The sequence below is a fragment of the Anolis sagrei genome, chromosome 1 (genome assembly GCF_037176765.1).
Source record: "Anolis sagrei isolate rAnoSag1 chromosome 1, rAnoSag1.mat, whole genome shotgun sequence".
In the NCBI taxonomy this organism is placed as follows: domain Eukaryota; kingdom Metazoa; phylum Chordata; class Lepidosauria; order Squamata; family Dactyloidae; genus Anolis; species Anolis sagrei.
In genome coordinates, this window is record NC_090021.1 from 126,645,120 (window position 1) to 126,671,713 (window position 26,594).

Sequence of the window (26,594 nt, forward strand, 5' to 3'; positions counted from 1 at the left end):
GCTGTCTTTCAAAGCCTCGGGGGATTTCTGGTGTTTCTTATTAACAGCTTAAAAAGTGCCTCATGCAATTTTTGGTTCAAAAGAAAAGACTGGGGCAAGGGAAGAAGAAAATGCAAGGCAGGATGTTAATGATTATTTCCACAATGAGGAATATTATGGGAGCTGATATTAAGAATATGTTCTTATGAGAGATTCAGAATAGATCACTCAGGAAACTCAGCTGTAAAATGATAGGCTGGATATACATGGCCATACAAGGTAGTTTGAACAGCATTATATGGTCAGTGCAGATCCATATAATAAAGTTTAGTGCAGTTAAACAGCATTATATGTCAGTGCAGATCGGTAGTTCAGACTGCATTATATGTCAGTGTAGAATAGATCCAGCCATTGTGATCACTAATTTACAACAGATAAGGCATAATCATGAAAATAGCTCTTGCAGTAGTTATTTACATAATTATTTTTGGGAAAATTGTTTTTATTAATGCCTACACTATCTGGGGATTGTGGGAGATATAATCTCTCTCCAAAAGTGATTATTTGGAACTATATTTATTAGTCATGGGAATTTAACAGAAGCTCCACATTTGCAGATCGTACAACAGTGTATACAGATTACAGCTTCATAGGAAATTATCACATGGGCAAGGGTAAAACAGAGGACATAGTGCGGCAATCATGGGGCACCGCAGGGAACTGTCAGGCTCTGTTACTTCCCATCAGTGCCTATAGTCTCCCTTCCCATGATGTTTCCCCATCTGTCTTTGATTCCTCTTTGGATCCTCTGCTTTGGGGGTATGAGCAGTCGGGTGTACACTGGGCACTGTTTCTCTGCACAGCTAGCACACTTCTGGCACAGAGCCTCACAGATCCCCACGAGAAGTAGCCCTGTGTCATAAGATGGGCTCCGGGGGACTCCTTTCTGGTAGCATGCCAGCAGCACAAAGAAGCAAGAAGACGCTTCTTGGCCTGAACATGATGAGTGTTGGAGTTCAGCCTGTGATTGTGTCTAATGGTCAGAGTACTCTGGATGTTGGGAGTAACAAAGAGGTTCATGCTTCTAATGATGTTTCTAATGATGAGGTTGCTCTAGATACAGAGAATGACAATGGGATTCCTGTTCATCATTTTTCTGATGATAATGTTCCTGAAGGGTTTGGGGATGAAGGTATGTGCCCTAGGCTTGAATTGCTACCAGAGAATTCCCAAGGCTTTGAGCCTGAGAAAAGTTTGGCACCTGGGGCAGCTGCAGAAATTAATAAGCCAGTAGATAGGAGAAATGTTTTCAGTCAGCACAGACAAACAAACCAAACTCTCAGGCGCTCTACCAGATTGCGAGAGAGATTGATAACAGAGTTAAGGCTGGAAAAAAATCCATTCCTGGCTGCTTGGGATATAGATTAGGGGATAAAAGTGCCAAGTACAGAATCTGTAGCCAGATGAAGCAATGTTGGAATTGAGTCAAAACATTGTCTCAGGTCCCTGGAAGCCTTGCCTTGAATAGATTCCTGTGCTAAGTGACATGTTCAATTCATATTCAAGTTTTGGGGTTTTACCTTGGAAGTTTCAGTATTTGTTTTCATGAACTCTGATGGACTAATTTATTGGACTATTTGTTTCTATCTATCTTTCTCCCTAATTGGATTTACCTATTTTTGTGGATTGCTTTTTACTGATACTGCTTTTAAAATATCTTCAATAAACTGCTTGCATTTTTATTCAGCTATGTAGTGTTTAAAGACAGAGGGCATTCCCGGCCTGGAGTGGAGCAATGAGATCCCTACTCTGCCTCTAAGATTTTGCAGACGCCAAGGCTCATCATTTTACTATAGTATGATCCTCCAACGCAATTTATGCAGTCTCTGTTTCTGGATCAAGATGTGACGTTAGCATTATTTTACAGACACAAAAATACAATATGTCACAGCAAACAAGATATATATGCTGGATTTCGTATTACAAAATCACATTATTATTATTATTATTATTATTATTATTATTATTATTATGCTAGGAAAAAGCCCAGGTTCACCAATCACAAGATTTCAAATTATTCCATAGATAAAAATGAAGGCTCACATTCATACATATGATCAAAACCACATCCATGACATAAGAAAAGAATCCTATTTTGTTTTAGGTTGGTGACCTCAAGCTCAAAGATGCAGTATTTCTGTTCAATCTAATAAAATCACTACAAATCCCCCATGCAGAAAATAATAATAATAATAATAATAATAATAATAATAATAATCATGGTTTCAATTTGAAGTTAATAATTCAGTTGTGCTTGCTCAGTGCTGCACAAAGGGAATGGCAGTAGAGAAAGTACGTAGTGGAAGAATCACCAGATCTAAGTTCTGCTCGATTTGCGCTGGTCATACCACTAGGGAGAGAAGAGGGAGCAGGCACAGCTCCATCATGCCTAGGACCAGAAACAGATAAAACTATACATCACCCCAATCCCAACTGGCATTGCCTTGCCCTCAAAGAGAGAGAAGAAGCAGGTACAGCCCCTTCTTACCTAAACATAGATCAAAGGGCCACTTTCCATCTCAACTGCTACTTCACTAGCCTCAGATGAAGTCAAGAGCAGCCACCATGCCCCTTTCTTGGTTTGTTACCTCATATTTAGACTGTGAGTCTGAAAGAAGGAAGCCATCAGTGTGAGCCACTTTGAAAGTTGAAAAGTAGAGTTTAAATGCTCTGAATAAATAAATAGGTCAGGGAAAGATATTTCCTCCCTTCTCACCAAGGTACCTTCACTGCTGGCATAATTTCCTTTTTTTTTTTTGGAGGATGTGCTGGGGAATAATGGAGCTTTGGGTCCTACAGGCTAGCACTTCCCTTGGTCAAACAACAGCATACCCTTTTGTCTGACATCAAAATGAGGCCATAAGTGACTTGTGTCCCTTTTCCACTGCAGATCTTCATTCTCTGGACAAAGTCCAAATAATCTTATGACCTCTTAGGACAATGTTTTTCAACCTTCTTAATGCTGCGACCCCTTAATACTGTTCCCCAAGTTGTGGTGACCCCCAACCATAATTTTTTTTTGTTGCTACTTCATAACTGTAATTTTGCTACGGTTATGCATTGTAATGTAAATATCTGATATGCAGGATGTATTTTCCTTCACTGGACCAAATTTGGCACACATTCCAGATACGCCCAAATTTTAATACTAGTGTTTTTTAATTTTGTCATTTGGGAGTTGTAGTTGCTGGGATTTATAGTTCACCTACAATCTAACAGCATTCTGAACTCCACCAATGATGAAATTGAACCAACCTTGGCACACAGAACTCCCGTGGCTAACCGAAAATACTGGAAGAATTTGGTGGGCATTGACCTTGAGTTTTGGAGTTGTAGTTCACCTACATCCAGAGAACATTGTGGACTCAAACAATGATGGATCTGAACCAAACTTGGCACGAATCCTCAATATGCCCAAATGTGAACACTGGTGGAGTTTGGGGGAAAATAGAGCTTGACATTTGGGAGTTGTAGTTGCTGGGATTTATAGATCACCTACAAAGAACCCCTTGAACCCCACCAATGATAAAATTGTGCCAAACTTCCCACACAGAACCCTCATTACCAACAGAAAATACTGTGTTTTCTGATGGTCTTTGGAAACCCCTCTGACACCCTCCTGTGCCTTCCCCCCAGGGGTCCTGACTCCCAGGTTGAGGAACACTGTCCTAGGATTATGTGTCTCAAAGTGAATGCACCATTTCTTTGATGGACAATTGTCTTAATAATTATTTGCTCCTGACATGCGAACAGAACCATCCATGAAGAGATTGTTTGCATTTAAAAAAAACCCACTTTAATCCTTCATAACAGGGTCTCCCTGTTTGTAGGTGGGGGGCCAGTTCTAGTTGTAACATGTTCTTGGTATTCTTCTCCCCTTTGAATTTCATGCATTAATTTTGTTTGGCTTATTTAGAATTCAGAAATTTTCCCAACATATTTCAGATTGACATTGATGATGTAGTATCTTTTTAAAAAAACAAACAGTGCAAAAGGTATGAGATAATTCTTTAAATGAATGTGTAGAAAGTATTCCTTTTGAAATTTAATGAATGCTTAGAGTACAGAAGATAATTCACAAATCCAACACAGATGAATCTAAGCCATCAACTGCACATGAGACACAATGGCCAAGTGTGCAGAGGTAGTCCCGACTACAGGAAACTTGTAAGAACTGCCAGATAAGAGTTTCTTTAGGTGGTATCCAAAATAGTTGATGGATTGAGACCAAAGCCTTTGTACGGTCTTTCTTTTGATCCCATGAGTCACTGCACAAAGTTGAGTGATTCTGAGAACAACCATGTGGATTTGTATAGCATAATAGGCAGAGAGAGAGAGAGACAGACCATTTAAATTACAGGATTTTTTTAATGCAAAGGAGTCTTTTGGATCCCTTTAAGTCTACCTGGCTTATTTTCATGGATTCTGATGTGCTTCTATTGGTATATTTGCAAATGGGGAAGCAAATAGGTTCATTGTAAGGTTTTTTAAGTTTCTCCTTTTTATATTGAAACACTTCAAATGGACAGCTAGTGAGGCGAGGATAATTAAAACACTCTTTACAAAATAGGAAAAAACACATTTTATCCCCACAGATGATTACTGCTCAAGGACTAATAATCCTCTTCCACGCAGCTGTATAAAATCCACATTGAACTGGATTATATGGTAGTGTGGACTCAGATAACCAAGTTCAAAGCAGATATTGTGGATTATCTGCCTTGATACTATGGGTTATATGGCTGTGTGGAAGGGTCCTATGAAGACAACTGCTGTATGGGCCACAATGAAGAGGTAGCATATTTTCAATGTGATATCACACTGTAAGAGGATCTGAGGCAGATGTATCTGCTGTAGGTTGACCCCAGTTCTCAAAAGAGAAGTCGAATAATGATGCAGCTGGGTTGTTGTGAATTTTCCGGGCTGTATGGCCATGTTCCAGAAGCATTATCTCCTGATGTATTGCCTGATGTATCGCTACATCTATGGCAGGCATCCTCTCAGTGATTTCGGCCATGAAAGCCTTCAACAATAATACAACTCCTTCCCTTTGCATTTCTCATTGCTGGCAGATGATTAAAAAATAATAAATAAACAAGGACTCATTGCTCAAAGGGTGCCAGATAATGGCAATGAACCTTCTCTCTGGGAAAATAGGTCTTGAAGTGTTTAACAGAGCTAACTCCCAATGATGACCCCGTGGTACAGATTGCAACTACATCCTAACGACTTAATACTCTTGTATAAATTGACCTTATGTCAATGGCAGATTTGGAGGCCAAAAATGTGGATTTTTATATGAGCTGTGGATAAATCAAGATATTGTCCATGGAGATGGAGAAACATCAGGACAACGTCAGGGCATAAATTACCCATGGTCCCCACCATTTTCCCTCTGAAGCCATTAAAAAAAGCCAGAAGTGGCACCACAATGGAGAGAGTAGAGAGATTTGGGGCTTTTTAAGGTTCTCCTGGGATAGACTAAGCTCTTGCCTTTTATTTACGACATTTCTACCCCGGGTTATTGTAGGTTTTTTGGGCTCTATGACCATGTTCTAGAAGCAGTCTCTCTTGACGTTTCGCCTGCATCTATGGCAGGCATCCTCAGAGGTTGTGAGGTCTGTTGGAAACTAGGAAAATTGGGTTTATATATCTGTGGAAAGTTCAGGATGGGAGAAAGAACTCTTGTCTGTTGGAGCTAGGTGTGAATGTTTCGGTTTCTACCCCGCCTTTCTCCAACCCGGAGGTGGCTCAAGGCAGCTGGAGGCAATTCAAGGCACCTGACGCATTGAGTCACTCTGTTCAGAGATGTCACTCTGTGTCACTCAGAAATGTCACATGCCTTTGTCACTCTGTTCAGAGTTTTTTTTTTCTAGACCTATACATGAGTATATATAGTACTATAGACTGCCTATGGTCTACAGAGCTACAGATTTCAGTGAAGAAGAAAAGTCAGGAAAACAATCAGCGAATCACACCTCATACCAAGAAAGTAATTTTATATGTTATAGCTTTCCTCACATAACAAATACTTCTCTGCCCACCATTTTATGTCTAAGAGCCAAGGATTTTTTTTGTCACAGAAGTCTTTGTGTGGGAGCAGGCATGCTGGTTCATAATATTGCACACCACATGGGTTTCCAGGAAACAAATGAGTTGCATTAACCAAAGGGTTTTTATGGATCATTTTAATCACAACCTGTGGCTCCCATGGCTTGTTTTGTTTTCCTAGTAAAAATGTATTGTATGCAACCCACATCTTCCCACCCAAAGTCTGTGTTTAGTCTGAAAAAAGTTAATGACAAGGAATAAATAAGGGGACCTCTATTGATCTCTCCCTCTTAATAGTAAAAAAATATTACCAACTCTGTACCTTTTTACATATACACATATAAGTTCATTTACTGTGTGTTTCTAACCATCTAAAACGTCATGCTCTCCAGGGTTACTGGTCATTTCTTTTATATTTTTGGCAAAAGAAAACGTCGGGTATCTTCTCAAATTCACAAAAGGAAAAAGTATTGTTTTCAAAATACTTTTGGGTAGCATCTCAGAATTTTAGGGGTGTTTCTAGAGAATTACATCCCATATAATACTCACAAAGTATATTCTTTTCTAAGAAAAATACATAAATTGTATTACCATGCATTATGTTTTCCATATTACATTTTCACAATCTATACTATGTTTCAAATCTCTTTGGGCTTGTGTTTGTTATTTTATCCATAGTCCAGAGGCAATATGGATCAGGGTTTGCTCTTATTTATCTCATCCAGACAGGCCCTATATCCCAGGATCTGATCCCAGGTTTTCTGCTTTAAACTGGGTTATATGAGTCCACACTGCCAGGTAATCTTGGATAAAAAAAAACCTGGGATCAGATCCTGGGATATAAGGGCTGTCTGGGAGGGGCCTCAGCCTCATTCATTGAGTTTACTTGAGATTACAAAGTCTATGGCAATGCTTTTGTTTCCCTACAAACCGATTTGCAAAAGAAGCAAAAAGAGAAGACCTGAATTGACATTAAAATGATGCAAACAATAGAGAACACGCTCATTCAAGGAACTTCTATCTGTTCATTTGGGTTTTCTTCTACAAGGAACAAATAATACCAATTTCACCAGTAATTCCCATGACATAAAAGTGACTGCTTCCAGGAAAGAATTCAATGAATTACTCATTGAGATAAGAGAATCCTGTAAATCTAAAGAAATAGACACCACAAGCCCAGGTCAAAAGCTATTGAAACTGCCATTCACTTAGAGAAAATGAAACTAAAATCAGAAGCTCTTGTTATCCAGCTGTTTGCTATTTTAGTAACAAAAATAAGCATTCACAATTTGACTATAATAGAAAAATCCCATTTTTCACTTCCTCCAGCTTTGAAATATATATACTATGCCCACTGATGCATGGCTAAAGCAAGAATGAATGAAGGTGTGCTTAGCTGAGAATAAGGGCCCTTCCACACAGACCTATATCCCAGAAAATCCCACATTATCTGCTTTGAAATGGGTTATCTTAGTCCACACTCAGATAATGTGGGATTTTCCACCTTGGTAGTCTGGAATATAGGGCTGTGTGGAAAGACCCTTAGATGTGAATCCCATTGAAGAGCAAAAGGAGGCATGTTTTTTTTTCCCAGTAGTGCTGTCCTGTTTTTTTTAAAAAAAAAAAAAAAACCCTCCCATATTAAGTACTGAAGGTGGAATTTACCTACTTTGGGCTGCAAAGCTATCAGTAGGAATAAGTCCACAAAACGTGACAAGCATCGGAACGCTCTGTATAATAACTAAGATACTTCGGCTATAATTTAAGAAAAAGAGAATTTGAGGCTTTCAGAATTGGAGCTTAAAATACCTTTATTCTGAGCAGTAGTAAAAGTAATTGAAATCTTAATTTCAGGAGCGTTTTTCCCCCTGTTTAACTGCACACATGGTTTTATAACTACCTCTTAGGCATGTAAGGTTTTATTAGCAAATCAAGGGAGCATTATCAAAACGTATTCTACCAGAATCATTATTACAACTCAAGCAGCCTCCTGTATCCCTAAAGAATGTTTTCCCCTTTTAATCTCCGTGTCCCAAAAGAATAATTTTATTACCTTGAGCTCACAGTAAATAGCATTTCTAGGACTTAACACTTCACATGTGTTATTTTTAGGATATGAATTTTTAAGCAGTTGCAATGGGCAAGTGGCATGATTTATGCAAATTCTTTATCACCTCGGAGGGGATTAATATATTGTAATTTGATAATAGTCCCCCACTTTAACACATCCAAGTCCAGCTCCAAAAAGAGCAATTTAATTGCCTCTGACTGAAAGTTCAGATCTTAAACAGCTTCAGCTATGTTTGTCATCAAATAATTATTTCAGAGTAAGAATCAGAGGTCTCAGGACTGTATATTTTACATTTCTATTTGTTAATACAGATTGCCTTGGGTTGAAAGATAAATAACAAAAAGGTTTATCTGAAGCTGCAACTCACATCACAAATCTACTCAAAAAATCCCCTCCAATTGTTGTCTGATTTTGTTACATGGCAATTATTTCATAATAGGCCTTATTTCAATTAATCTATTTAACCAGCCAAGAAAAAGCAGGGTGATTAAAAATAAGTGTTGCAAAGTGAGTAATTCTTTAAAACCACAATTACATAAAATATACAGTTACAAAGGAACCTTGAAATTGAGTTTGATGCAGCCACCCAGAGAACAAAATTATACATTTTATAGTTCATATAAACCAAATATAGCTAGGCAGTTTGCATAAAAAGCTTGGCATTTCAATAATACATGTATGCCTTATCCTTCTATATAGTATAAAACACGTGCTGTTGATCTTAAATACTGTTGCATTTTAAACATCACTGCACTGTACTTCCGTAACTTTCAAAATAAGACTTAAACAAGGATGTGACTTTGGTAGAAGGCAAAAAATGATTGATAAGAAATAACATAATTTACCAAGGCTAAACCTGAATCAGTTTGAATGAGTTCTGCATTTTGTTACTAAATTAATTCAATGGCCCTTGAAAACTTCTGGGAGGGAAAATAGGCATTTGTTTAAGAGCAAGTTAATTGAATCTTCTCATTTAAACTCAAAGAGACTGACAGTGAGCAGAGTTCACTGTTTCAACTTTTCTACATCAAGGATACCTGCTAAAATGTGGAAATATGAGTAATTTTTTAAATCCTTTTCAAAATCCAGGACTTCAATAAGTGTGAATTTAAATATATACACAAACGTGTGTGTGTGTGAATATATATATCTTACACACACACACCACCACCACCACCACCACCAACAACAACAACAACAACAACAACAGGGGGGAGCAATGGTGAAATAACATTTGGGAAAAAATGTGAGAAATGAAACTTTCAGAAATTCTACTGAAAATCAAGCATTGCAATATCTTTAAGCATACTAGATATGTGATTCCCCCCCCCCCCCAACTGATAGAAATAAGCTTCTGCTACCAAAATGTTATTATACTGCTGGAGTATAAAACATTCTTCTCTAATACTCCCAGTGTTGAGGTATTTTCACCTAAAGAGCACATAACTTGATATTGTCAAAGGAAATTAAAAAGTCACACTTCTGAACACACAATCCAAAGTGTAGCACAACTCTTAACTGATGGTTAAGAAAGTATTCGAGTAGTAATCAACAATCACATCTTGTGCAGCTGATCTACGAAATGTACGACTTTAAAAAACTATTTGCTAAAGAACTGCAAACCAGCATGCGAATGATAATTCCCCAGCAAATATACCTTTAATGGATAAATATAGATCTCAATAAATTATTAGCATCATCCTTAAAATGTTCTTTTCCATTAAAAGCTTGACATGCAGCTTATTTTTCCATTATAGGGGGAACCATAATCCTATTTGTCTCTGAATCATTAAATATGTTCAAAACCAGCAGGAAGTCTCCAAAGCTCTCTCCATTCATTATGTTTCGGATGCTAACATTTTCGGCATTAGCATTTTCCAAGTCGGAAGGGAGGGATGATTGAACCCATTTGTTATCCATAAAATAGACAAAATAATTCTGCATAAAATCTATGGGTGAACTTTGATAAACACAAGGCTATGGAATAACAAAAGGAGAAGCACTGCATCTCACAAAATCTAGAGGATTCTTCTCACAAGAAAAACAATAAGAGTGTCAAAAGGTACATTTGGAATTCAATTAACATTACTATCAGAAATATACACACACAGGCCGAATGTGTCTCACTACATAATGTCATAATTGTATCCTAGTAAAGAAGTACAAGTACAGGCTTATATCTCTGTCTGTCAACTTTGAAATGTACTCTCCCAAACTATTCTTGTTTTCACTTCTTTCACTGCATAACCTTACAGTTTTTAAACTAGACAGTTAGCTCACCCAAGTCTTGTTTCAAGTTGAAAATGAATACTCCACCAACACCCATTTTTAATTATCATCCTTATTATTACTTGTCAAGCATCTTGCCCAAGGCTACGACTTCCTTCACATCAATGAAAGAAGGAAAACAGAAGCCACGAGAGGGGAGGTATAGAAACTGACTTTGTATAAACAGTGTGAGAAACCCCCTTTGACTCCCTACTTGGCCACCTACAGTGCGGCTCCTTTTTTAGCATTTGCACAACTTCACCTTGTTTTATCACCACACATTCCAATTGTGGCCTTACAAGCAGAATTACAGGTCTGACTCCAAGGTTTTCAGACACAGAGCAGGGTTATTATTAAAGTGGGGAGCCAGGGAAGTGAAACATACCTAAATTGACAAAGCTCATGACCATATCTGCATCATTCAGAAAGTTGGTATCATGCAGGCTAGCTAAAGGAGGGCTCCGTGTGGTGAGCTGAGTTGTGCGCGATAAGTGTATCCTCCGAGAGTATCCGTTTGGAGATGCAGGATGTCGCTTCCGAAGCCCTTTGCTCTCTCCACCCAGTGTGGTTCCCTGCAGTGAATATTCCAGTTCTTCAGTATCTTCTTCATTCGTCATAGCATTGTAGAGGTCCAGCATGAAGAGTGGTGCTGAAGACGCTTGTTTTCCAGGTGAAAAAGGCCTGGGTCTGTGAGGTAAGCCCAATATGGAAAGAATTTCTCTCTGGATCTCTCGTCGTTCATGGTTCCTCAATCTCCGGTAAATAAAACTAGAATGGACATGATTGTCTCCTATGCCTCCCTTCGCAGAACTTATTAAAATCCAATAATTCCAGAGAAGGCTCACCACAACTCTGAGCACAGCTTGGTCCATATTTTGCCTTTAATCAAGGATGCAGTAATTATTTTCTTTCCTTTTTTCCAGAAAAAGAAATTCCTTTCCCCCCCTTGTCTTACTTGTCCTGATCTCTTGTGAAATCTGGTTGTTTTCCCCGTGGCTGGGGAACTGGGGGGGAAAGATGAACTGTGAATTACCTATTTTTCATGTCAACGTTGTCATCTCTGCACACAACATCTTGGTGATCTTATTCCTCCTCTTATTTAAATATCACAGAGATGCGTCAGGCGGCCGCTCGTTCTAAGAAAGCTGAAATTCAGACTTCCAATTTTCCACTGTCATTACAGTTTTTTCTGCATGGATGGAGCAGAAGACCAGAACTTGGTCGGTTGATGTAGGCATTCCTGTACAGCGCATCAAATAACCAGACTGGGTGATGTGGTTGTGGGTGTAAGAGATAATCTTCAATCAGAGTGGCATCCTCAGAGTCATCTTCTCCTGCTGCTGTGGCATCTGATCAAGTAACTAACCAAAGCTCCTTGCCCACCTGACCTCCTTTCCTGATTCACAGGTTTCTGTCTTGGTCTGCAGCCCGGTGGCGTGGCATCTATTTCCCTCAGCAACCAGCTGAGACCACTAACATCTTGAGCACTCTCCTTAAGGTCCAACCAATCTGAAGCAAGTGCCAGGCAGTTAAAAGGACTTTTCCTGCATTCACTCAGGGGGGAAAAGGCCCCTTCTGAAAATTCACCTAGCTTCTTCCAAATGCTTAACTGTTATTTCCACCTCTCGCAGGCAAAAACATAGCAGCTCCCTTCAAGAGAGATCTAAAAGCTAATGTAAGCACAACCCTGCTGGGAGAGAAGAGGCTTCCCTCATTGTAATTTGAAACGGGCAAAGTGTATGTGTATGTTGGGAGGGGGGTGGCTTAACCCTTTGGCTGCCTCACAAAGCTAATTTCATCCTTCAGTTTACAGTCCTATCTCTTAACCGGAGGCAGTCCACCCTTCGAAAGAGCTTTGGGATGAAAGGTAACTTATAATCAGTATGGGACACATAAAAATGGTTTCAGAATCCAATGACAGTGCTTATGTTGGATCATATTGGTTTGCATGTAATATTGACCCTAACACAGGTCTACATTCATTCACTCCCTTTGAGCAATTCTATAAGACCATTTTTTTAATTCACATAATTATTTTGATTTATCTCTTTTCACACAATCAATGAGTTTGCTTTATATGAGACTACCAATATGATTCAAGCCAATGTAAACAACTAAGAGCTTTATACAGCCAAAGTGAAGTACTTTAAATTTCAATTGATATAATTAGAGTAGGAGATCAGAGTTGTAATGCTCAATACATGTTTCTTGACTTGGAAAAGCACAATCCAGCTATCAGTCACAATTGTATTTATGCTTTATCAAAGTAAATCCCTCTGAAATTACTGAGAATAATTTCTAAATGTACAGTCAAAACCCTTTTGTATTTATTTAATTATGTCCTGCCACAATAGGGGTGCAAATATTCCTTTTTATTCAACTTAATTTTAAATAGTGAAATCACAATTATTTACCAATAATGCATTGTTACATTTCCTGCATATTTGGGATCATAGAATCGTTGAGTTAGAAGAGACCTTATGGGCCATCCAGTCCAACCCCTTGGCAAGAAGCAGGAAAATTGCATTCAAACCTACTTTCAGACTATTTCTTTATTATACAAGGGCCTACAGCACGTTGTATTTGTAGTAAACATGTTTGTAACTTAATCTTACTAAGCTAAATGATTTCCAATACATGTGTGGGTGGGTGGGTTCAGGGTGCCTGTCAACTTACAGAAACTCCATAAATTTCACATGGGGTTTTCTTAGGTGAGGAGTGTTCACCATATCATTAGCTGTATATTTATATTGCTTCCTGCTTCTTAATGTTGTTGTTGTTGTTCATTCATTCAGTTGCTCCTGACTCTTTGTGACCTCATGGACCTGCCCACGCCAGAGCTCCCTGTCAGCCGTCACCACCCCCAGCACCTTCAAGGTCAAGCCAGTCACTTCAAGGATGCCATTCATCCATCTTGCTTCTTAATGAACTTATGGAAAAAAGTCAGGTGCTTTTGTCTGTGAAATTTAACTCCTCTACAGAAATTGGGGAAAAGGAAGGAAGCTACTTTCACATGTGACGGTCGTGTAACAAATATATATATATATATATATAGAGAGAGAGAGAGAGAGAGAGAGAGAGAGAGAGAGAGTCCAGGATATAATGCAGAAAGTACTAGAAGTAAATATACCAAGGAGGCCAGAAATATTCTTATTGGGGATGCACAGACAAAATATAGGGGGGGGGGGAGATAAACTCTTATTCCTGATGACTACGGTGGCAAGAATTTCCTATGCAAAATTATGGGGGTGGGGGGAAGAAATCCCAGAAATGGAGGACTGGATTATTAATATCTCAGATATAAGAAATATGGATAGACTTACTTTCCTGAGCTCAAAAAGTGAGAAAAACCTAAGGAAAGAGACCAACTGAACCCCAATCACGGAATGTCTGAATCGAAAAAGAGGAAGATATGACTATGAGAAGAAGAAGAAAAACACTTTAAAGGAGGGAGAAGGAAGAAACAAAAGAAGGAAAAGACATAAACTTCAAAGAAGATACTTCAGGAGTCAAGAAAAGCTTCATTTTCATTTTTTGTTTGGCTTTTTGTTCTTTTTTTTCTTTTTTATCCTTTTTTCCACTTTCTCTCTTTTTCTTTTACCCTTTTACTCTATTACCCAATAAAAAAAATTAACTTCATAGAATCATAGAGTTGGAAGAGACCTCATGGGCCATCCAGTCCAACCCCCTGCCAAGAAGCAGGAAAATTACATTCAAAGCACCCCCAACAGATGGCCATCCAGCCTCTGTTTAAAAGCCTCCAAAGAAGGAGCCTCCACCACACTCCAAGGTGGAGTGTAGTGGAGGCTCCTTCTCTATGTAGATAAATTTGCAGATTTGTGACTTAATTTAGCAGGTTGTAAAAATGCTAGAATTAACTAAGAAAAATGCATTCATATTATATGTAATTAATTTTATACCTCAGTAATTGAGCACTTGTTAAACCACAGCAGAGTGTGTGATTTTGTTTCATTAAAAAAAAAAGGGGGGGGTTGCCTGAATTGTCAGTAAATTAGCAGTCCCCATGGAGGAGATTTTGCTTAGTGCTGAAGACCACAAGTATTGGGCATCTTCTGTGATTTTAGCCCTTCATCCGTATATCTTTCCTCTTGCTTCGGTGAAAAGTGATCCTCACACAATACATCTGTTTGTAGCAAAATTTCACCTGTAATTTAACCAAATGGGAAAACAGCCATGCATCTGTCATCAACTGACGAAATGAGAACATGTCTGGATTTGGGCAACAGAGGATAAAAAATCCAAATGAGTTAAATGTTGTACTTTGTTCCCCAAACCAACTTTAGATCATATCTCTTCAGCTATACACACAATAGTAATACTACAGCCATATTTTAATTTATTTCATTCGACATGCCTCTACATTGTCCTACCACCCATAGAGGATATGCAATGTCAGATAAAACAGCAATAATATTCATTGATGTTGGAAGAGGACATATTTTAGATGACTATCTAATGATCTATTATTCATTCATTATCTGGCCCCAATTCATCTAAGCTCACAAGGTGAATGTGCCTAGTTACATCTGGGCTGTTGCAACTGTGAGAAGCAGCAATGAAAACCAGAACTTGTGGTCTAAGAATTTTTGATATTGTTTCCCTTCTGTCCACACCCCACCTTTTGTCCCCATTTTCAGGATTTTGGAACCACTATAGACAGGAATATATGATAGGGCCATATTAAAAGTCTTACACAAAATTTAGGAGTCAGGTGGATCTATGCTCCAATAAACATCATCTGATACGAAGTTTTCTTGGAATCATTTCAGTAATAGAAAGGATGCAATCAGGGAAAGGATAACCGGTGAAGACTGGTGATCATGTTTGGAGAAGCTTCAGTGTGAGAGGGATTAGACAGATTTATATTTTAATGATTTTTGTGTAAACTGCTTTGGCCAAATAGTATAAAATTGATATAAATGTAGATGGCACAGGCCTCTGAATCTCTGCACTAGGGCTCTGTAGGAAAGAATTCTAAACCACAAATTCCAGAATTTCATAGGATGGAGATACAGCAATCAAAGCAGTATCAAGCTTCTACAGCTACAGAATTATACAGTCAGCCCTCCATATGCATGGATTCACTTAATTCATGGATTACACTATCTGTGGCTTGAATTTTTTTTAGAGTACAAAAAGCAAGCCTTAATTTTGCCATCATATAAAGCACATCATTTTTATATGCCAATGTATATAATGGGACTTGAGTATTGGGGGGGGGGGATCACAGCATATCCCAAAGATCAATGTTATGTGTGTCCACTCATTGTCTTCAAGTTCTTCACAGAGTAGGTTAAGGTAAAGGCTCCCCCTGACATTAAGTCCAGTCATCTCTGACTCTGGGGGTGTGGTGCTCATCTCAATTTCTAAGCCGAAAAGCCCGGCATTTTCCATAGGCACCTCCAAGGTCATGTGGTTGGCATGACCTTCCCGCCAAGGCAGTACCTATTGATCTACTCACATTTGCATATTTTCAAACTGCTAGGTTGGCAGAAGCTGGGGCTAACAGTGGGAGCTCACCCTGCTCCCTGGATTTGAATCACCAACCTTGTGATCAGCAAGTTCAGTAGCTCAGCAGTTTGACCTGCTGCACCACCAGGAGGCCCTTACAAAGTATATTATGTCAGTTTAACTCCTAAAGAAGAGTTCCTTGGACACATAGGACTGGACATTAATTTGGTCAAAGGACATTACTACATGGGAGCTGCTATGTGTTCCCATTACACGGGAGAACAGCTATTTACTAGCTTGATGTCAAGTGACTGCACTGCTTCTGATATTCCAAAATTGTAATACACTAGTAAAGCAAACCTTTACTTCCAAGTGGTCAGGTTAACTCTGTCTTCACACTATGCCACTTTCCCCCTTTGAGATAGATAGATAGATAGATAGATAGATAGATAGATAGATAGATAGATAGATAGATAGATAGATAGATAGATAGATAGATAGACAGACAGACAGACATACATACATGCAGAGAGAGGGGGGAGAGGGAGAGGGAGACAGACAGACAGGCTGACCATGGCTTGTTCAGGCTTTGCCTGCCTATAGCCCCTGATGGCTTCTTCATCCCCACAAGCCCCCTCAGGTAAACCCAGGGCCCATTATGGCTTATCAGGCAGGGACCTTAAGACAAATTATAGATAAGTGTAAATGATAAAATAGATCTATATAGACTATGAGACTTGAATATATGGCATCAATCTTTTAAAATGTTCAATTCGGTCTTAATCATGTTTACTTTGAATGTCAGTGAGACTTTCACTTGAGTACAATACTCATTCATTACTTCTCTACATGATTCTGACCTTTGCTTTCTGTTAATAGAGTTGTCTCCTTTTTTTAAAAAAAAAAGTATTTGTTATGGAAAGCTCCTTTGCAATGAGATGGTACCTATTAAGGACAAAAGCAAGAGAGCACATTAAGAGTGAGAACATTTCCAGAGGCAGCTTGGAGAAAGGATGTTAAGCTAAAGAATCTACCCAAAAACCAATGCCAAGGCTCTCTAACACCTGACCTACTAATAAAAAACTCTGTCACAGAGAGTAAATTGAAAATACAGCAACGACACAGTATTTTTCCACCTGGTGTAGGAACAAACTGATAGTAGCATAAACTGCCCTCTTTGTCAAGTATTATACAAAGTAAATTCTAGTTGTCTGGTGGAATAAGTTAGTCTTATACTGAAGTAAAAATGTTGTATTTAAAGTGCAACAAAATCATTGATTTTGTTGTTGTGACCAGAAACAACTAACCCTCTGGAATTTGAGAATGTACCAGTGTACCTCAGTTAACAAGACAAATGTGTTTGTGGTCATGATTTTCTTCAGCGAAAAAAAAAAAACTACAAAGGTACAAATAGCATAGAAAAAATACATCTCTACACCATAAACAAGAAGAGCAAGTCAATATGTTTTTGCAAACTTTTTATTCAAAACATTATTCTATCAATGGGTTTGTGGACTGAGTATTGTTTTTAATTTAATCACTGTTATGATAATTTGGTTATAATTAATTGCTATTGTTTTAACTCTGTATGTATTTATGGTTTTATACTGTGTTATTGATTTGTGGCATTGAATTGCTGCTTTGTTAGTTGCTCTGAGTCCCTGCCCCCCCCCCTCCGGGGGGGGGAGGGTTGAGAAGGGCGGGGTAAAAATGGTGTAAATAAATAAATAAATAATGTACACATGAACTGAAGCAACTGGGCCAGGTAAGCCATAGATAAGCATACCTCTACAACTTGCTTCTTACTGAATAACAAATGATCTATGTAAAGAAAAAATAATAACACCCAAGATGCATAAAGTATATAATATTCAGTACATAGTTTAGTACATTCACATAAAGTGAAATAAACAGGCCCAACCGCTCTCAAACATAAAACATAACACTTACAATACAGTATATAAAGTAAAATGAAAAGGAGCAACTGCTCTCAGACATACAGTTGTATGCAGATTTCAGAGAAGCATATACAATAGAGTATCTTTTTAAACAAGGTGAGAAGGGTGTCTTATAGATTTTTTTTTGTTGTGTCAGGAGCGACCTGAGAAACTGCAAGTCGCTTTTGGTGTGAGAGAATTGGCCATCTGCAAGGACATTGCCCAGGGGACGCCCTGATGATTTAATGTTTTATCATCCTTGTGGGAGGCTTCTCTCATGTCACCGCATGAGGAGCTGGAGCTGATAGAGGGAGCTCATCCGTCTCTCCCCAGATTCGAACCTACGACCTGTCGGTCTTCAGTCCTGCCGGCACAGGGGTTTAACCCACTGCGCCACCGGGGGCTCCGTCTTATAGATGTTGCAAATAAATAAATAAATTCCATCCTATCTCCCCAAAGAGACTCAGGGCAGATCACAGTACATATACACAGCAAACATTCAATGCCATTTGGACAGACAAGGACAGAACAGACAGAAAGGAGGCATGTTGTGTTGTGTTGACGTCAGCACCTTTAGAAGGCTGTGCTCTAAATCCAGCCACAAGAGGTGCTGTTGCTCCATCCTCTATGTCGAAGAGCCATCATGACTTCCTCCTTCCTTCCTTTTTTTTTTTTTTTTTTGGTCCCCAGTATTTTGTCGACTTGTACTAAAACAAAGAAAGAATACTAGCCATTGCATGCATCTATTGAAGTGATCTGTAATACATTTCCTCAAAGGTAAGGAATTATTACACTGCTGTTTAGGCCAGAACATGTGACTTTCACGTAAAACTCAGCTTTCACATAAAACCCTCCTTTTTCTGCAAAAAAAGAGAAACAGAAAGAATACAAATGTGTAATAAAGAATAGAACCAAACATGTTCACTATAATTTTCAACTCAATGGTTGACTGAATGGTTGAAAAAACTTATTATAAATTCTTCCTTCTACAAATTAGGAAGTGGACATCACCCTTGAAGGAAAATGAAAATAACTACTCTTGTGCATTTTAAGGAGGACTTAGCATTAATGGTACTGCAGGGATATTTTCCAACCCAATCAATCCCTGATGAAGGAAATGTCCTGAAGGAAGGGCTGTTTCAAATAATTGTCGCCCCTCACAGTTATTTCAGTGTGGAAATGCAGTTTTAATAATGTCACCACTGGGATTCCCATTGTATGACAATAATAGTTTCCCTTCAGAAAACACAATATTCCCATAGTGCTGTGCCACCACAGTTTTATGCAATATTTTCCTGGTTTACATACTTCCCAGATGGGCATTTAACTCTCGACTCAATCAGTTGTTCAGCAATTTTTGCATCCATTTTAGTTTGTGCCACATGTAAAGCTAAACAGTAAACAGAAACAGTATGTTCTGAGAAGTAACTAATTGGACAAAAAATTCAAAAAATATGAAAAATATGAGAAATTTTGTGGTACAAAAACACCAAAAATATGTTTAAAATATTCAAAACACACAAAAAGTTGATTTGCTTAGCTTAAATCTGGACTAGTTGGGAAACTTAACAAAAATAGCAGGGTAGACAATGTGGCACTGAGAAAAGGAGAAGTGGAAGGAAGGAGGGGAGAGATCAGTATGGAAATGAATATTAATAGCATGGGATCTTTGTTGGGCATCTAGATGTTGACCATGCATCTAGATCAGTGGTTCCCATCCCTTTTTTGAATAGGGACCACTTTGACCAGGGTCCACTTGGTCAGGGACCAATTGACCATGGACTACTTGATCAGGGACCACTCTCCAACATTAGTACCTAAAGGGTTATGAATCAGTTTTTGGTCAACTTTAGATTCGGTTTGGGGTGCTAATTCACAAAATTGTACTGGATAGACCACATCAGTTCTGATTTCTGATACAGAACATATGCCATGGCCAGCAACAGAGAAGAAGTGGCAACAGTGCGAAAGGAGTGAAAATAAAATAAAATAAAGAGGTAGCAGGCATGCAAACCAGATTTTCATCCTTGTGGCCCACTGATGGCCTGCAGTCCACAAGTTGAGAACCACTGATCTAGATGGACACATTTTCCTTGCTTCTAGTATGTATTTTTCATAATGTTATTTCTAAAACATTTCACTCAGACCTCATTGCTCAGGTGTAGATTCTTCCACAGCAGGGTAAAAATGAGTCAGGCTAGCTGTTACTTTAACTGCAATAGAGCATATAGCTTTTGCTGGTAGAACTATAAAGGTTTCTTTCCAGTTAAAATACCCTATTGTTAGCCATTCTCTCTACTGTGCCTAATAGCATTTGAAAAACTTCTACATTTACACATACACTCCTTCTCTTTAGTTAAAACAGTGAATTTTAAATAGAGGAAAGTACAGCATGGAAGATGGGAGGGATAATCCCCCCCCCTTTTTTTCTTCTTCTTCACAATGGTTATGGTTTTCTAAAAAAGGAACGGTTCCTAGGAAAAAACCACAAAAATTCATCTTTAGTGTTCATTGTTGCATTCAAGCTGCCATCTCTTCCACTTAGTGACAAAATATTTCATCATGCCGCCGTGATTTGCAAGTTTGCCTTCCTAAAGAGAGAACAGTAATCCTCTTTGGTTTATAACAAGGCTATGATTAGTGCACAAATTGCACAGCGGCAAATGTAAAACTCTTGACTGCAAAACACATTTGTAAGTAGCAGTGGAGAGTACTCTTTTAAATTTTGATATTTGGCTTCACCACTAAAGAGTTTTATTGAGCTCCAGCTGCAGAGCAATACCTGTTAAACACATTGTTTCTTGGCTATACAATTTTCTCAAGCACATCTGTTTTGCTCCATTAGTTGTCCTTATTTCTTACTCAAGGAGTCACTCTTTGGTTTTCCAGGGCAGATTGTGGTCCTGTCATAATTAAATAGGCCAGTGGAGTAGGATATGATGTTGAAAAAAAAGAGGAGAAATTGAAGTTTTTGACTGCATTTTAGACAGTACCATATTGTACATTGTAAACATCTTCTTACAATCAGTTGTGACATGATTACATCCAACGAAGATACACCAGGGTCCTCCAGTGCTACTGCAGTCATTTCATGTTTAACTGTAGGGATGCAGCCAGATGTTTCTATGATCATGGTCAATCTCCATGAAGCATGGAATAGCCATGTGTGGAGCTCCAGAGACTGTTCAGTACAATGAGGATGATAAATCACTCAGCCTAGTGTACATCCAAATGTGGACCTAGTATGCTTTGGTGAGCCATATAAGATTGCAGCTAATGTGAGTCTTGGGTTTTCCCATACACAAATGTGACTGTTTTTGTAGGTAAGAGGTTATTTACTTCTTCATCCAATTTTTAGGCTGCCCAAACAGCCAAAAGAAAAATTCTCAAAACGATTTATCATTACATTGAAGTAAAAAATATACTATAATAATGAACCGTAACGCCTCAATCTGACAAATTAAATTCCAAGAATTAGTCCTCTCACAAATGCCAGAGTAGGTTTCCCCCTTTTTCCCTATGGTAAAACTTCTTTTTCAAAGAGGCATATGACTGCCATTAGAAATGAGTGTTCTTTAAGTTACGTAAAAACCAAGTACATATATATACCTTATAGCCACCTCTTTGGTTGGTTAGTGCCACATCGATCATTCTTGCTTAAAGATCCCAAAGCATTGCCACTATCATCATGTTTAAGCTCACTGCTAGCATATAACAAATCTAGGTGTTGCATTTGTTGAAGCAATCTATTCAGGTTTTAGAAGACAACCTACATGATGTTGCTTGAAGACGAGACAAATTACAGTTACCTCTACAGCCATGAAATCTAAAAAACAGACGTGCCCTGTTACAGTTAAAGAGATCTGTATGCAGAAAGAGATTTCTACATGTATAACCGAAGAAGAAATGTATGTTGTGGGGCTAATCCAAGTCATATCAAATTGGTGGGATACATCTTCTGATTCTCATTATGTTGTGCATTCTATGCCTGCAACTGTAAGCTATAACATGCAATTAGTAGCTGCTCCCAACGAGAATTGTTTATATCTTTATTTGCATATTAAATCAGTGGCAGCTGTCTGAAACGGTAAATCCAACACATGGGGCTCCAAGTTCAATATCAAAGGGAGATATCTAAGGTGCCAAGAGTGATCTATAAAACTGATTCAGCACCTAGGATAGCTCCTATAAAGTTCTGAATACCGCCTGGAATAACTTAATTGATCCATTGCCACCATGCACCACTGTTTGCTTTGCTCTTCTGGTATGACCCAAAGGCTGGAAATTTAAACAAACAAAATATTGGTCTGAAACTTTTTTGGTCTGCCAGGTTCCAAGTCCAGTATGATTTTTTTTTTAAAAAAAAAAGAATTGCTACATTATAAATTGCTTAAAAATGAGCTATATAATGGAAATGGTGACAGACTTTACTGTGGCAGCACCGACAGGCGCCAGTATAATTACAGTCTTCTCAAGACATAAGTTATTACAGGCTCCATAGTAGAGCCCGGTACTTTGTATTTAAATTCAGAAACCTGGATTTTGTTTGTCATAATTGACTATTATGCTGCCCCTTTTGCCAGGACGCTGTTGTATAAAAAGAAAAAGGAACTCATGCCTTAAGTGGCCATTTTGGCATATAGTGTGCATAATTAGCTGTCTTTTAAAGAAAAAAAATGTAAATAGTTTCCCCAACTGAGTTTTCCCATTGTTCTACTCATTAGAGCACTAGAAAATAATAAAGTAGTCCTTTTAGGAAAATTTAACAGCTTGCTGAAAGCGTATGATTAGGCCCAGAAAAAACTGCCATGGCTTAAGGATCTCTCTTTCATCTTGGAATATCATGGGCAAACACCACCCTTGGGTAAAAAAAATGGAAGCTGCTGTTGGGAAGACTTTATGAATCACAATGATCCATAGAAATTTAGGTGTTTTCTTCATTTTCTAGACTAGCTTTTTAATAAGCTGTTTCAGTGTTGTCTTTTATGGTTTAGTAGAAGGTTTCTACTAGGATGACCATATGACCAAAAGAAAATGGTTTTTTTGAAAGATAGCAATGGAACTATTTCAATGAAGGTTGTGTTTGAATTTAAAGCAGCATAAGAAGGGAAAAGTTGCTCATCAACATTCAACAGCATATGTGTACCAGGCTGACTAGACATACATGATATGTGGTCATATTGTTGAAGCTAAGCAAGTTTTGGTCCATTTAGTGCTTAAATGGGAGACTATGTGAAAAGATCACATATGCTGCCTTGGCTTCTGTGACTGAACAAAGCCAAGATATCAGTGTATTAAATAAAAAAATTGTGTCAGAAGCAACTTGAGAAACTGCAAGTCGCTTCTGGTGTGAGGGAATTGGCTGACTGCAGAGAAGTTGCCCAGGGGATGCCCGGATGTTTTACCATCTTGTGGGATGGAAGCATTGGCTATCTGCAAGGACAATGCCATCCTGTGGGAGGCTTCTCTCATGTTCCTACATGAGAAGCTGGAGCTGACAGATGGGAGCTCAAACTGTTTCACAGATTTGAACCATTGATCTTCAGGTCATCAGTTCAGCCAGCACAAGGGTTTAACCTATTGTGCCACCACGGCTCCTAAATAAGTAAATAATATAAATAAGATGGGGTGCATTTGATTTCTAAATGTGCCTCTATAGATCTAGCTATTGGTTTCAATCCTATTGATTCAGGCCTAAGTAGAGAAGACCCATTGAATACATGGGATTTATCCATGTATTGATACACCATTTAATATCTGAGTCAATGGGTTTCCTTGAATCAAAGGACTCCAGAAACTGTTTCTACATTGCATCTAGTATTGTTGCATGCTACTTTTGTGAAATGTCCATACTTCATGTTTTCCATACCTAAAACCTCTAACATTGTCTTCTCATTTTTGTTATGAATGCATTAATGTCCATTCTTAGTTCAGTCTACAGTATTCAAAAACATGTATCCTTTGCGCTCTTATTCAATTAAAAAAATCCCTGAAACCTGATGAAATAAATTTGAGGAAACAGATAAGGGAATCATTGGCAATATTGCATGAGGTGCTGCCACCTTTTGGTGTTACAAATTCTTTACATGGGTTTTATTATAGTCCACGGATTCCTGCTTTTCTTTGGAAGCTTTTCCTTCCAAGACTATGCCCAGCATGCATTAAGGCTACATTTCTATGCAGTACATGTTCAGCTGGAATGTATATTTAATGCAGCAGTGCTTACCTCTGGGAAAATCGATATAGCAATGAGCATATCTTATATGCTCATTGCTATATAAGATAAAGATCTTATATAGCAATGAGCATATAAGATCTTTGCTCATTGAGGTCAGTGGCCTTAAATGACTCTCAGTCTGCATTGTTGCCCAAATTGACACTATGTAATGCAATTTTTGTTCCTTGGTTATAAATGTCATTTCCTAACTGGTTCTATCATGGAAATATAGAACATTTTTTATTAAACTGCAAAAACTTTGTGGGGCATCCTGCAGCATGTTTTTCAATGAATATCTTATAGGGTGTCAACCAATTGTGGCAGCCACAAAAAAAAGTTTGTGGAGTATAAAAAACTACTTTCAAAGTAAGTAACACACAGTTAAGCAGGAAACAACACTCTTAAACCAGGAACATTTTTTTTCAAATTTTTGTTACATAGTGTTATATTCAGCGGATGTTTGTTACCCAGTGTGCTCGTTTCCATTTCTTTTCAGCCAGAGCATGCTGTTTTTATGTACAGTTCTTATCTTCTGTTCTGAGTGAGAAATATAGCTATTCTTCCAATCTCCTTTGTTCACATTTTGTTAAGAAACTGAGGACAAAATGCAATAAGCTTGTACTAGCAAAAAGGAAAAGAAATACCAGGCACAATATTTCAGATAATCGATTTGAAAATTGTAGTCTATCACTAAAGATTTTCTTGCAAAGTTTGTAATCCTGGATTTGCTTGTACATCCCAAGTCAGTTTAATGAACCTTGCCATATTGAATAGCATCCCTACGAACATGGTATCTACTTAGTTAAGATCTGGCTGCCAAAGGACTTTTGTGAAGTCTTGGCTCTGCATTTCCTCTCCTCTGCTTTGGTTCCTCCTGTTTTCCTATAGTGTAGTTACCTTTCCTTGCATTAGCTTGTGAGCGGAGCATAAAACACCCTTCAGAGGCCTGCGTCAGTTGGTTTATTCTATTTCTTGTATAGAGCTCCCTTGCTGTACTCCTTTTTCTACAGTGAAAGAGGCCTGGACATTGTCTGGAAATCCTAGGCCTAGCAATCCAACAGGCATTCTTAGCACTACTACTGCTATTGCTGCTGCCTTTAGCAGTATTTATACCAACAGTCCAAAGGACAATTGAAGCTTTTGGTCAGCCTAAGCTTCACAGAAAAGAAGATTTGGGCAGTTTTTAACCATTGCTCTGCAGCAGAAGCAAAAGACCCAGAGAGATGATCTGCAGCCAGCCAATGCTCCTTTTGTAACGAATTGTTTTAAGTTATTCTATAATAGTCCCGGGTGGAGTTAACCTTTTATTAATCTTGTTTCAGTAAACTCATTTGGTTATCTTTTCACCTTGCCTCAAAGTGCCTCTGTCTTCTAAGGGACTTAATCTTAACAGAAGGTATCAAATAGCCCCCGAGTAAAGCCAGACAATATAGTTTTCCCCAAAGGCTGGGGCGTGCCATCGCAGCTTTTTTGATTTTAGCAAATATGCCTCTCAGCACAGAAACACAAAACCCTAATATTGAGATTATCCTGCAAATCCTACTGATTGCACCTTCAAAATAAATTTCTAGAATTTAATCATAGCCTGATATTTACAGCTTAGGAAGTTTTTTTCAGAATTCTCAGCCAGAGTGCTTTACTGCTTCATCAAACTACATAACCCAGGATTTCCTAGGATGCATTAATGCAGTTAAGTAGGAATTCTAGTGCTATAATTTTGGAAGATCTGCCTGTGAACTCTAAAAAGGGAGCCACACATTTACTAGAGCAGCAATTCAACATTTGATTCCAGGAAATTAGTCAAAAATTAACACACGGAGGCTTAGGTCTGAGTAAGTACACAAGAATACAGACAATGTAGGCTTATATACTTCCAAGTCCACGTGCAGAAAATAGGTCTGCAAAAACTTCAATTGGAACCGCTTTTCAGATGATTTCCCCCAGAGAAAACACATTCTTAGGTGAGATTTTAAATGTGGAAGTGACTCACTCATTCGGACAGTTCCTGACAGATGATGCAATTTAAGTGAAAGAGCATAACCAACCACAGGGAGGTATCAGGGAGGAGAAGCACAAATGGGAAGAACAGAGAAAGCAAGCTGAGAAGGAAGTAAATCAAGGTCAGAAAGAGAGGGTGGAGTAAACCCATGGAGATTTTGGAAAGCAAGGACTACAATGAGGCAGCTGTTTAGGAAACTGGCAATGAAGATCGATAATGACACAACAAGGACCTCGAGCTGCATTTAATAAAGACTTATTGCAATCCGCAAAAACTGTTCCTTAAGAATATTGCACTGCTAAGCCATTAGAATGAGGACACAGGGCATGAATAATACAACTCCACAGGCTATGGATGATCCTCGTGGATAAATTTGTGGAGCCCCTGGTGGCGCAGTGGGTTAAAGCACTGAGCTGCTGAGCTTGTTGTCTGAAAGGTCACAGTTCCAATCCAGGGAGCGGCATGAGCTTTGGCTGTCAGTGCCAGCTTCTGCCAACCTAGCAGTTCGAAAACATGCAAATGTGAGTAGATCTACGGACA

At 38.5% G+C, this 26,594-nt stretch overlaps 1 protein-coding gene across 1 annotated transcript in view; it reads right to left on the minus strand.

The window, feature by feature from the left end:
- BMP5 (bone morphogenetic protein 5) overlaps window positions 1-12,134 on the minus strand; it is an 88,201-nt gene extending 76,067 nt beyond the window's left edge. Inside the window, exon 1 of the mRNA XM_060788101.2 lies at window positions 10,815-12,134. Coding sequence (XP_060644084.1) covers window positions 10,815-11,301 — 487 coding nt within the window. The 5' untranslated portion in view covers window positions 11,302-12,134. The remainder of the gene's footprint in view (window positions 1-10,814) is intronic.
- Between the last annotated feature and the right edge of the window lie 14,460 nt (window positions 12,135-26,594).